Genomic DNA, 12517 nt, shown 5'->3' with positions numbered 1-12517 from the left:
CAATTGAATGAGCCCTTTTTGAAGTTTCTACAACATCGCTTTCTATAAAAACCTTATATGTCCCTCCACCCCCACAGCCCTGAGGGCTATGGGGGTGGAGGGGTTGTCATTCTTAAAGACCTAATTTCCAAAACTTTCAACTACGTTGAATTAAATAGCTATCTAAAAATTTTGATTGGATGTGTTTGGGGAAAAGGCGGGCGTGAGAAGGGGGTTAGTTGCCCTCAAATCACTTTCGAGACTATTAAAAAGGACACTAGCCCTTTGAATTTCCAATCGAATGAGCCCTTTTTCAAGTTTCTACAACAAAGATTTCAATAAAAACTTATGCCCCTAGGCCATAACTTATAACCCTTGCCCTGAACACTGTGGGGAGAGTGTTCTAATCAAAGATATAATTTCCTGAACTTTAAACTACGTGGAACAAAATAGCTATCTCAAAATTTTGATTGAATATTTTTGGGGAAATGGTGGGCGTGGAAGGGGTGTTAGTTGCCTTCCAATCACTTTCGACTATTAAAAAGGGCACTAGCTATTTCAATTTCAAATCGAATGAGCCATTTTTGAAGTTTCTACGACAACGCGTTCTATAAAAACCTTATACGTCCCAAGGGCATAACTTACAACCCTTGCCCTGAGGGTTGGGGGGGGGGGGGTATTATCCTCAAAGACCTAATTCCCAGAACTTTCAGCTATGTTGAACAAAATGGTTATCTTAAAATTTTAATTGGATGTGTTTGGGGAAAAGGTGGGCGTGGAGGGGGGTTAGTTGCCTTCCAATCACTTTCGAATATTCAAAAGGGCACTAGCCCTTTGAATTTCCAATCGAATGACCTTTTTTGAAGTTTCTACAACAAGACTTTCTATAAAAACCTTATATGCTCCCAGGGCATAACTACAACCCGTGGCCTGAGGCCTGTGGGGGAGTGTCCTCCTCAAAAACATAATTTCTATCTGGAAATCAACTACGCTGATGAAAATGCCTATCTCAAAATTTTTATTGGGTGTGTTTGGGGAAAAGTTGGGCGTGAGTTAGTTGCCCTCAAATCGCCTTCGACTATTAAAAAGGGCACTAGACCTTTTTAATAAAGGAATCGAATGATTCCTTTTTGAAGTTTCTAGGACAAAGTTTTCAATAAAAACTTATAAGCCCCCAGGGAATAACTTATAACCCTTGCCCTGAAGACTGTAGGGGCAGTGTCCTGCTCAAAGGTATAATTTCCTGAACTTTAAAATGCGTGGAACAAAATGACTATCTCAAAATTTTGATTGGATGAGTTTAGGGAAATGATGGGCGTGGAAAGGGTGTTAGTTGCCTTCCAATCATTTTCGACTATTAAGAAGGGCACTAGCCATTTCAATTTCCAATCGAATGCGCCCTTTTTGAAGTTTCTACGACAACGCGTTCTACAAAAACCTTATATGCCCCAGAACATAACTTACCACCCTTGCCCTGAGGGCTGTGGGAGGGGAGGGGGTTTGTCATCCTCTAAGACCTAATTTTCAGAACTTTCAACTACGTTGAACAAAATGGCTATCTTAAAATTTTGATTGGATGTGTTTGGGGAAAAGGTGGGCGTGAGAGGGGAGATAGTTGCCATGCAATCACTTTCGACTATTAAAAAGGGCAATAGCTCTTTGAATTTCCAATCGAATGAGCCTTTTTGAAGTTTTTACAACAACACCTTCTATAAAAACCTTATATGCCGCCAGGGCATAACTTACAACCCTTACCCTAAGGGTTGTGGGGCATTTTCCTCTTCAAAAACATAATTTATATCTGGAAATCAACAACGCCGAACAAAATGGTTATCTCAAAATTTTGATTGGATGTGTTTCGGGAAATGGTGGGCGTGGAAGGGGTGTTAGTTGCCTTCCATTCCCTTTCTACTATTAAAAAGGGCAAAAGCCACTCCAATTTCCAATTGAATGAGCCCTTTTCGAAGTTTCTACGACAACTTCTTCGATACGAAGGGCCCTGGTCTAAAGGAAAAAAATAATAAATAATACATTGTGCCAACATCGTTCTTATATGCCCCTAGGGCTTAACTTAAAACCCTTGCCCTGAGGGTTGTTGGGGAGTGACCTCCTCAAAAACATATTTTCTATCTGAAAATCAACTACGCTGAACAAAATGGCTATTTCAAAATTTTGATTGGATGTGTTTGGGGGAATGATGGACGTGGGTGGGGGGGCTAGTTGCTCTCCAATCACTTTCGACTATTAAAAAGGGCACTAGCCACTCCAACTTCCAATCGAATGAGACCTTTTTGAAGTTTTTACGACAACTCCTTCGATACAAAGTGCCCTGGTCTAAAACCAAGAAAGAAAAATAAATAATACATTGTGCCAACATCGTTCTTTACTTAGGCAGCACTATTGCGCTGCCTATGAAAGTACTTAGTTACTTGCACTAAGATTCAAGACCCAACGCAATTGGCAGCTCTCCTGGCGCTAAAAGGTGGCAGATGGGTAAATTCCGCTGGTTACAGTATTGAGCAATGGGGTATTGGTTCTCATTCAGCCTGGATTCTGTTAAGCCAGGATGTAACTGGATAAAAGTGTTAATAGTAACTGAATCCCCAGCCCCATACCCCATTCCCTTTTTGCCATACAATTGTTGAATGTTTGCTGTTAATCTTATAAATTTTGAATTTTCTTTTTGTAGGTTTTTTTTTACTTAATTGTGAATCGTACTTTTTAGTCAAAGACTAAACTGTCTTTGTGCTTTCATTTGGTTTATTCCATTTTCAAATTCTATGAGTTTTAATTGTGCTTATCCTTTTTGACAGTTTTTTGCTGTGTTATTGACTCAGAAGTGGGGATTCGGCCCATTTGGTATTTTTGGCCATTTTTCGGAAGTAAAGCATATCTTATGTAAGCATACTTTGGTATTGTAATTAAACGTTAACATAATTAAAGATGGAACTTTTGAGATTAATAAAACAAAGATTTTAAAGAAATGTTGTAACCACACTCAAACTTATTGGCAGCCATGATTTCATTCCCTTCATGAGAAGAGAAGCTGGTATTTTGAAATAGATACAAAAACATAATCTTAATTTAGTTATTGACCAATAAGAAAAGATCCATGCTCCTTGCCTCGGCTGAAACAAAAATTAGCAACACTAATCCATTACTAGAATTTTTTTTTTCACTTACTTTTTTTTAACTTGAAGATATTTTAAACCAAGTGACGTGAAACAAGGAATGGATTGACGGAAACGCAAATAGATAAAAATAACTTTACACTGATGATTTTTTCAGTGCATAAGAAAATAAACATACAAAAATACTCACCTCATGTGGACCGTAAACAGTGGCAAGGACTTTGGTGTTGCCTTGTTCAAAATAAGCACTGCCATCAGCTTGGGTGAACACTCCCAATTTACACAAAAGTTTTCGAAGTTCGTCTGGTCTTCTGCCATCTATCCTTAAACCTACTTCTTGCAGTAGTTCAAGACCTGCCATTTTTCAGCAGATTCAAACCTTAAACATATTTGAGAATAAACAATACAACCTAATCAACCTAATTATAAGAGCACATGGTCTTAACAATGAAAACATATTAAGAGGGAAAGCACATTTTTTGGGAGGGAGATTGATCCTAAACCTTCAGACTTACAGAAATCAGTTCTTATTACCTTGTTGACAGGAATTCTGCAATTTTTTAAATACTCCTTGTATACTGATTTTCTTCTGTAACCTACTTAAGCATTTTGAAACTATGTCCCACCAGTGGGACTAGAATCTATTCATGGTAAAGCAGCGTCAAATAGTGCATCTGCAATAGCTTAAGAAGAACTTGGAGGATTAATTTGAAACTTTCAGACAGCAAGGGATGGGGGGCAACAGGACTCCATTTTGTGTTATGGAGGGGGGACAAAAATGTTTTAATCTTGTCCACCTAAACATGTTTGCAATATAAATCCCCTATGACCCCTATGGGTCATAATATCTCTTCACAGTTAAGTGGCAAGGTCATCAAAGTAATAAATCTACAATATTTTGGGAAATACAAGGGAGATCAAGTTAAAACTTCAATTTTGGTGTTCACAGGGATGAGGTGAGGGGGACAAAAAAACTGTGTCTCTAACCCACCTAAAAATATTTGTTCTAATAGCCCCTGTAGGTCTTAGGATCTATTTGTGGTGAGGCAGTGAGGTAAATTTAAAGCCTGTATCTGTAACAAGTTTATCATATTCATATTCATTTAATTCAAAAACAAGACATAGCTCTCGAGGGCAAAGCCCAAATATGATGTCTCTTAGTCATAATTTGCAAAATAAAGTTGCCTGATCAAACTACGTAAGGATAAATAAATAAATAAACTAAAGGATAAAATCACTTGAGACTGAGAATAAAGTTGTCTGATAAAACTTCGTCAGGATAAAATAAACTAAACAATAAAAACACTAGAGATCATTGTAATATTTCAGAAAGCTTGGCACAAAGTTTTCACTGTAGCACATGGTGTTACAGTGGACTGGGGTTAGTTTCGGAACCTTCTCAGCCACTGCCCTGGGGGGACGAGATCTTACAGGGACAAAAGGTGGAGGAAGGAATGATTGGTAGATGGGATGTTGAAGGAGGGAAAGGCCAAATCTTTGGCATAATTTTTCTCGGCAGGAAGAAAGGGATTCAAGTTTATATTCTTTGAGGTAAAAGGAGTAAGGTAGAGGAGAACCGCCATAAATGATTTGCAGTGATCTCTTCTGAACTCGTTCTATTTTATCATTTTCATCCTGGGTAAGGGCAAAGTGCCAAACCGGACAAGCACATTCAACTAAGGGGTGGATGAAAGTGTAAAATATTAGTTTCAGCTTGTCCTTAGGAACTCTAAATTTTTTCAGTGTTTTTAACATTTGGATTGCGCGGTTAGCTTTTTTTACAATTGCCTTCGTATTCTCCCTCCACGAAAGATCAGAAGAAATCGCCACTCCAAGTAAAGATATTTTATGACTTATTATCTTGGAAGCAAGAGTAGGTTTGAAAGACAGTCGAGTATTCTAAAGAAAAGAAAATGTTGTGACCAAGGACTTGTCTTTATTCAAAACCATATATAGTTCAGTCGCCTCTGAGGTAACTTGGTCGATAAAACCAGCAGCATTGCTCTTCGAATCCTTAGATACGATTTCTGTTAAGGACAAGTCGTCAACGTATTTCCATCTGTCCTCCAGCTAAGCAGCAATTTCATTTATCATGAGGAGGAAGCCCAGCGGCCTCGTCACAGTTTCTTGTGGAATTCCACAAAAAACTGGCAGAGAAGTGGAAAATTGGTCTTTATACTTCACAGTTTGCTCTCTATTTGGTGAGATGCCCTTGATGATTTTAGTAATTAAGCTGGGTATATTTTTTTCCGCCATTTTTTCTAAAGAGATTTTGTGATCAACAAGGTCAAATGCTTTTCTGAAATCAATTGCAATTAAATTTATCCATTTTCCAGGTTCATCCAGGTGTTTTAAAACAAAATCAATTAAATTAACGAGGTAATGAACTGTCAAACACTAAGGGAAGTTGCCAAATTGCTGCTGATCAGTTACTTTCAAAAGATATTTTTTCAGTCATGCGGCAACAAAGCTTTCGTATATTCAACTAGAAACTGAAGTAACTGTGATCGGCCGGACACCAGAGAAATCATTAGGTGCTCCTTTCTTTGGAATGGAGGTAATAAACCTTTTCTTCCATTTCTTTGGAAAATATCCTGTTTTTGTTATATTATTGAAAATTATCTGAAGGGGAAATGATAATTCTTTAGCAAACGCTTTAATGAGGGCAACTGGAATATCAAAAGGGGCAACGGAAGTTCTTTTTAATGAAGAGAGTTTACGGATTATAATTGTCGATGAAATATCAGCAATTAAATTATCATCTAAAGGAGTAGTTAAATTTACTGGAGGATCCTCGGGTGGAAGAGGGGGGTAAGACTGCAAAATTGAAGCAAAATGGGCATTTAAATCATTCGCAGTTTTCTCTAGAGGCTCCTCCTTCATGAAGTCAACTGGTTGAGAACTTTTTCCAGTCAGACTTTTTACTTTACTGAAAAACTGCGACGGCTTGGACTCCAAAAGATGGTCAACTTCATTTTCATAGTAATTTGCTTGTGCCTGTTTGATTTTCCATTTTATTTGGTTTACCATCTGTTTTGCTTGGTTCTCTTGAACTTTTCGAATTAGGTGCAATTTATGTTTTATCAGTTGCTTTATTTTTGAATTTACGTATGGTTTATCACTAGAACAGAATTTAGTATTACGTTCGAGAAAGCACTCGAGAAATTTTGAATTTACCTTATTATGGAATTCTTCTACTTGAAAATCCATGTCTTTAGCTGAAGAGACCGCGACCCAGTTTTCTTCCGTTATCCAGTCACCGAATTGCAGCAGACCATGGTCAGTGATGGGCCTTGAAGTAACTTTGGTTACTGAAAATTTAATTTGCAATTTGTCCAAGGGGTTTCACTGTAACATATAATGATAACTTTCGCAAAGCGGGGCTGGTTTTCTTGGAGTGCGGTAATATTCCAATAAATTTGCCAGGATTTAATCCAAAGAAGAATTGCTCTTAGTTGTTGGGACGTTAACTGGATTTTTGAGGTTAAGTCACCTGGCCAGCGATTTGCTATCGAGTTCGTTAGCATCTCCTAGCATTACTACTCCAAAATATGGGTGAGTTCTCTGGACGTAATCTGTCGATTCCTGCAGCTTCTCCCGAAAAGCCTTTCTTGCCGGAGATGGCTGACCAGGTGAATTGAAAACGCACACTGCTATGGCAGAGAGTGGCCTAGGGAGTCGCTTAGGTTGGGCTTTGACCCAAATAGTTTCTTCATTATCTTCAAGAAAAGGTAAATTTAAAATCTGAGGTTTAAGATCTTCGTGCCCGAGTGTCATAATTCCTCCTCTTTTTTTCCCAAGAGGATTTCCCCATCAGGCCGAAGTTTAATAAAAGAAGAAAAGTTAGGAACCCTCAATAAATTAAGATCTTGCCGGTGGATCTCGGAAACACAGATAACGGAAGAGCCAAGCATTTGAGCCGTGGTCTGAAGTTCAGTAAATTTCTCTAGATTAAAACTTTGAGCGTTGCTGTAAAGGAAAGAAGGAAATACGTAACATTTGTCGTGAAACTCCCGGGAAAAAGGTTTATTTTGAAATTTCTTGCCCCCTATCGCGACTGGAGCAGCAACAGGATTATTTAAACTGCAGTCACCAAAAATTTTTTCCTTCTGCAGGGAAAGGGGTAAAGAGGAGGGGGAATAGAATAGGGACGGGGCTGGTTGTTGATGAAAATGGATAGGTGGGGGACGAGGAGGGAGGGGTCTAAGAGGCTCATCTGTTGGCCCCCTCGTCTCAACAAGTTTTTTGACACCGGCTCGGGTCTAGGATTATTGCTTGAAACATTGCTTCCATAAACAATCTGGTTATGGCTTGGCATACTATAATCGATTACTGGATCACGGTTAAAACGATTAAAACGAGGCAAACGGTAAAAATACTTAAAAGGCACTGAATGATTAATGCAAAAAAGCATATCTGCAATATTCTGGGAATAGCCCAGGGAATTGAGTTAAAACTCACAGAGATTTAGGAGGTGGAACAGAACTTTAGATTTTGTGTTTAGCAGAGATGAGGGTGCATTATTTTTGGTCTAATACACCTAAGACCACTAGGAGTCCTGTGGAATGTAGGATCTATTCATAGTAAAGTAAGTTTAAAAAACAAAAGGCACTATGTGTACCCAGATTATCAAAATTACATGTCTGCAATATCTCAAGAAGGGCTTGGAGGATCAATTTGAAACTTTCGGAGCGTGTTGGAGGGGATGCAATTGGAGCTTAAGTTTTAATTTGGATGGAGGAAGTCGATTGGGGATGCTGAAAATCCCAATCCTTTGAAATGATATGCAGTATGAGTTTAACAAATATTGAAGTTAACAAGTAAATTAAAAGACACTACATGAACCCAGTTTATCAACAGTCATTCATCTGTAATATCTGGGATCAAGATGAAATTTTCAGGGACCGCTGGACAAGGGAGATGGCAAGAGGATTGAATCTTTACGGTTGGGGGAGGGTTTGGGAGGATCAAAACATTTTTGCCTCTACCATATTAATTCACTTAGACAAGGTAAACATTCTTTTCTAAAAAGCTAGAAAAGACGCTGGATCAAGGAGGCCCCGATGGACTAAAAAAAACTTGAAAGCAGAATTTTGTCTTGTCCAAAACCTTTCTTTTTTAATCTGACATCTTCCCAGAAAATTCCCATTTCCCTTAAATCTTTCTTCACAATATCCCCCCACCCCAACTGCAGACAACCTGCTTCCTGTTTAGCCCAAGATGGTTGGCCTAAAAGGACTATCTTCAGCAATCTGTCATGCTTCATTTGCAGAACACGCCATAGCCATCTCAAAATTTCTCTGATCACAGTCCTAAAAAGCAGGATTGAACCACACTTTTTGTACAGCCTACTGTTTGAAATATTGTCAGTCAGCCAGGTACCCAAAACAATCCATAGGCAATTTCTCTGGAAAATATCTCACAAATCTTTGTCCATTTTTTGCTGTCCCCATACTTTAGAACCATATTTGATCACTATCATCTCTGTAGCTTCTAATATTCTAATCTTGGTTTGCAGACTTGTTCTCGTATTCTTCTAAACTTTTTTCAACTGTAAAAAAACACCTTGAGCATTTGCTACTCTACTTTTAAAATCTTTACTGCTCCCATCATCTTTACTAATAAAACTAACAAGGTAGGTGAATCTGTCCACTTGATCAATCTTATCATTACCAAACATCATCTTTTCATCCTCACTTATGCCTAGCCTTAGAACTTCATCTTTTTTGCATCAATTTTCAAACCTATTTTAGCACCCTGAACTTGCAAAACCTCTAAAAGTTCATTCATTTTACTCAGACTTTCATCTGGGATGTTTAAATCATCAGCATAATCTAAGTCCAGGAAGTTTTTTTCTCCATTTGATTCTGTTCTCCCATTGCCTTTTCTGTGCTCCTTAAGACAAAGTCCATCAAAATGATCAATATAAAGGGAGATAGAACACAACCTGATTTAACTCCTGATTTAATACAAAACCTGCAGCTGACCTCATTTCCTACCTTAACTGCAACAATGTTGTTCTTGTACATAGCACTAATCACTTTAATGTATTTGTCTGGTATACCATACAAGGATAAGACCTTTGCTAAAGCTCTTCTATCAGTAGAATCAGACACTTGCTCATAATCTATAAGACTCAGGACTAAAGGTGTTTGATAACTTGAGCATTTTTCAATTATTAACCTAAGAGTGAAAATTCGGTTGGCACATCCTCTACCCTTCCCACACTGTTCTTCTCTTAAAACTTTATCTATAGCATCTCTCAGTCCAAAAAGTATCATATGACTAAGTAATTTTCTACCTACAGAGACCAGGCTAATGCCACTATAATTACCAAACTCACTCTTATCACATTTCTTATACAGTGGTTTAATTAAGGTTTTCCTAAAATCACTAGTTACTTCCTTTTTTCAAAAATCATATTCATAATCTTCAGTAACTTGTTTCTAATATCAGAACCACCATGTTTAAGAAACTCATTTACCACACTATCAACACCTGGGGCCTTATCGTTTTTTAATCCTTTTAGTACTGTCACTAATTCTTTCTCACAAAATAAATCTTCCTTCATAACCAAGGTGTCACAAACTTTTTTTTCCCCTCTATATCTTTTCCTGCCACTCTACCCTGGTTTAGCACATTCTCAAAGTGTTCTACCCATCTCTCTTTAACTCCTTACTTATCACTAATTGTGGCCCCATGTCTATCTTTAACTGGACAAGTCTAGATTGACTAGACCCTCTAAATTTGTTAACATACCAGTACAATATTTTGCTATTATGCTGTGCAGCTGCATCTTCCAGATCCTTGGCGATTTTATCTATGGCCTCTACTTCACACCTCCTTAATTCCTATTTTAATGCTTTCTCCACTTTGTTTACATTCCTTTTATTTTCATATGATTTATCACTCAGATAATTCTTGTAAAAGCCCCCTCTCCCCTCTATAAAAAAATAAAGCCTTTTCACTAATATTCCTAGCTGCATTCCTAACTTTCTTCCCTAAGATACCATCCGCAACTTCACAAATGATTTTCCTAAAATAATTCTATCCATCTTCTACATTGTCAAATTTTAAACTCTCTAATTTAGTATTCAACTCTTCCTGGAAAGTTTCTCTCAAATTCACATCCTGGAGTCTTTCAATGTCATAACTCCCTGGAAGGTAGTCACCCTTACAAATTTAAGTTTTAAATTAACCCCAAAAATCTTTAATTTTAACATCAATAACAGCACTCCTATATACCCTAGTATCTTGTATTGATCCTGTCAGTCTTTGGTTTACAATAACATAATCAATAAACTTAGATGTCTTATCATTATGTGAATACAATGTCATGTTATGGGCCATTTTATGACCAAATACTGTATTAGTTACAACTAGATTGTTATACCTACAAAATTGCAGCAGTCTGTAGCCATTGCTGTTTTCTCTTCCTACACCAAACGTATTTGGACCTGGGCAAATTCTATTTTGACCCCATAGTCACCAAAAGTTTAAAAGTGTGTTTCTAAACTCTCCATTTTAGTATTCAGCTCTTCCTGGAAAGTTTCTCCCAAATTCTATGAGAGAAAGATTTTTTTCGATTTTCCTAATAATTCTATCCATCTTCTACATTGACAAATTTTAAACTCTCCAGTTTAGTATTCAACTATTCCTGGAAAGTTTCTCTCAAATTCTCATCCTGGAGTCTATAGTGTCTAACTCCCTGGAAGGTAGTCACCCTTACAAATTTCAGTTTTGAATTAACCCCAAAAATCTTTAATTTGAACATCAATAACAGCACTCCTATATACCCTAGTATCTTGTATTGATCCTGCCAGTCTTTGGTTTACAATAACATAATCAATAAGCTTAGCTGTTTTATCATTATGTGAATACAATGTCATGTTATGGGCCATTTTATGACCAAATACTGTATTAGTTGTAGCTAGGTTGTTATACCTAGAAAATTGCAGCAGTCTGTAGCCATTGCTGTTTTCTCTTCCTACACCAAACTTATCTGGGCCTGGGCAAATTCTATTTTGACCCCATAGTCACCAAAAGTTTAAAAGTGTGTTTCTAAAAAAAAATAGCAAAAAAAGAAAGAAAAAACAGTCATTTGTAGCTGATTTAAGAATGGTAATTATTATTTCCCTTAACCTTAATAGTAAAATGTCATTTTGAAAACAAATTTGCACAAATTTTTAAAAAGAGCTAGAAAACCCTCCAAAATGATGTCATTTTTAGGGGGTTTCTGGCTCCTTTTAAAAATTCTGCAGATTTGTTTTCTTAATAGCATTTTATTATCAAGACTAAGAAAAATAATAATTACTGTTTCTGAATCAGCTGCAACTCAAAATTTCTTTCTCCTAGCTAAGTTACATTGTAAACTGCAAATTTACCAAAAAAAAAAAACACTTAAATAGCTAAATTCTTGCTTTATAATATGCAGAATGTTTCTAATAATTGCAGAATCATATTTACCATTGTTGCCTTAAATCATAGCTTGGAGCAAATTAATTATTATAATTACTGCCATCTATGTCAATAAATCATTTTAAATAATAGCCTATTTGATATCCAATGGGTCTGAAACCCTTTTAGGCTACAATCAAATTAAAACTAGGTCATGGTTTGATGGTTCACATAACCTATTCACATGGAAAACAAAGCATCAACAGACAAATATATGGTACTAGCCTAGTACAGGGTTTGTCATCCTCAGAAGAAAACAATTTAACTTTTTGAAAATTACTAGCCTATAAAAATTCTAAAATATGTAGCCTATATTCATTAAAGCACTACACTTTGATTTACTTTAAAACCCCCTGGTAAATTTTTACCAAATCATATTAATGACCTAAAAATAAAGCGAATATACCACTCGATGCCTTTTTTATGCTCTTTACAAATATAATAATCACTTCTATTGGAAATTCAAATCTAATCCCCTTTTGAGCTCTTGAAAATGACAAAATTATAAAAATATATAGGCTGTAAAAAGGCTTAAACCATCTGTTTTAAACTTACTGTTTCACAATAAATCCTTTTTTTAATCCACAAGCACTGACTTTCCATGATTAAGTTGGATAAAAGAAAGTTATAAAATAAATTTTGCAACATTATGCTGTTTTCTTCTTCCTTAACACCAAATGTTCAAGAATACATTTTCGACAAAACATATATATATATATATATATATATATATATATATATATATATATATATATATATATATATATATATATATATATATATATATATATATATATATATATATATATATATATATATATATATATATATATATATATATATATATATATATATATATATATATATATATATATATATATATATATATATATATATATATATATATATATATATATATATATATATATATATATATATATATATATATA

At 35.9% G+C, this 12517-nt stretch overlaps 1 protein-coding gene across 2 annotated transcripts in view; it reads right to left on the bottom strand.

The window, feature by feature from the left end:
* Ski6 (exosome complex component Ski6) overlaps positions 1 to 12517 on the bottom strand; it is a 39521-nt gene that overhangs the window by 8537 nt on the left and 18467 nt on the right. The window contains exons 2-3 of one of the 2 annotated variants that reach the window (XM_089100508.1): positions 6288 to 6402; positions 3301 to 3489 (exon numbers count right to left, since the gene is read on the bottom strand). In XM_089100508.1, coding sequence (XP_088956634.1) covers positions 3301 to 3471 — 171 coding nt within the window. In that variant the 5' untranslated portion in view covers positions 3472 to 3489; positions 6288 to 6402. The remainder of the gene's footprint in view (positions 1 to 3300; positions 3490 to 6287; positions 6403 to 12517) is intronic. The other variant, XM_089100507.1, reaches the window with a different exon arrangement.

Source organism: Artemia sp. Qi Xiang Cuo, chromosome 14, assembly GCF_049724085.1.
Source record: "Artemia sp. Qi Xiang Cuo chromosome 14, ASM4972408v1, whole genome shotgun sequence".
Taxonomy (NCBI): Eukaryota; Metazoa; Arthropoda; class Branchiopoda; order Anostraca; family Artemiidae; genus Artemia; species Artemia sp. Qi Xiang Cuo.
Note: the sequence above shows the minus strand (reverse complement) of the source record. Positions and strands in the feature narration are given on the sequence as shown.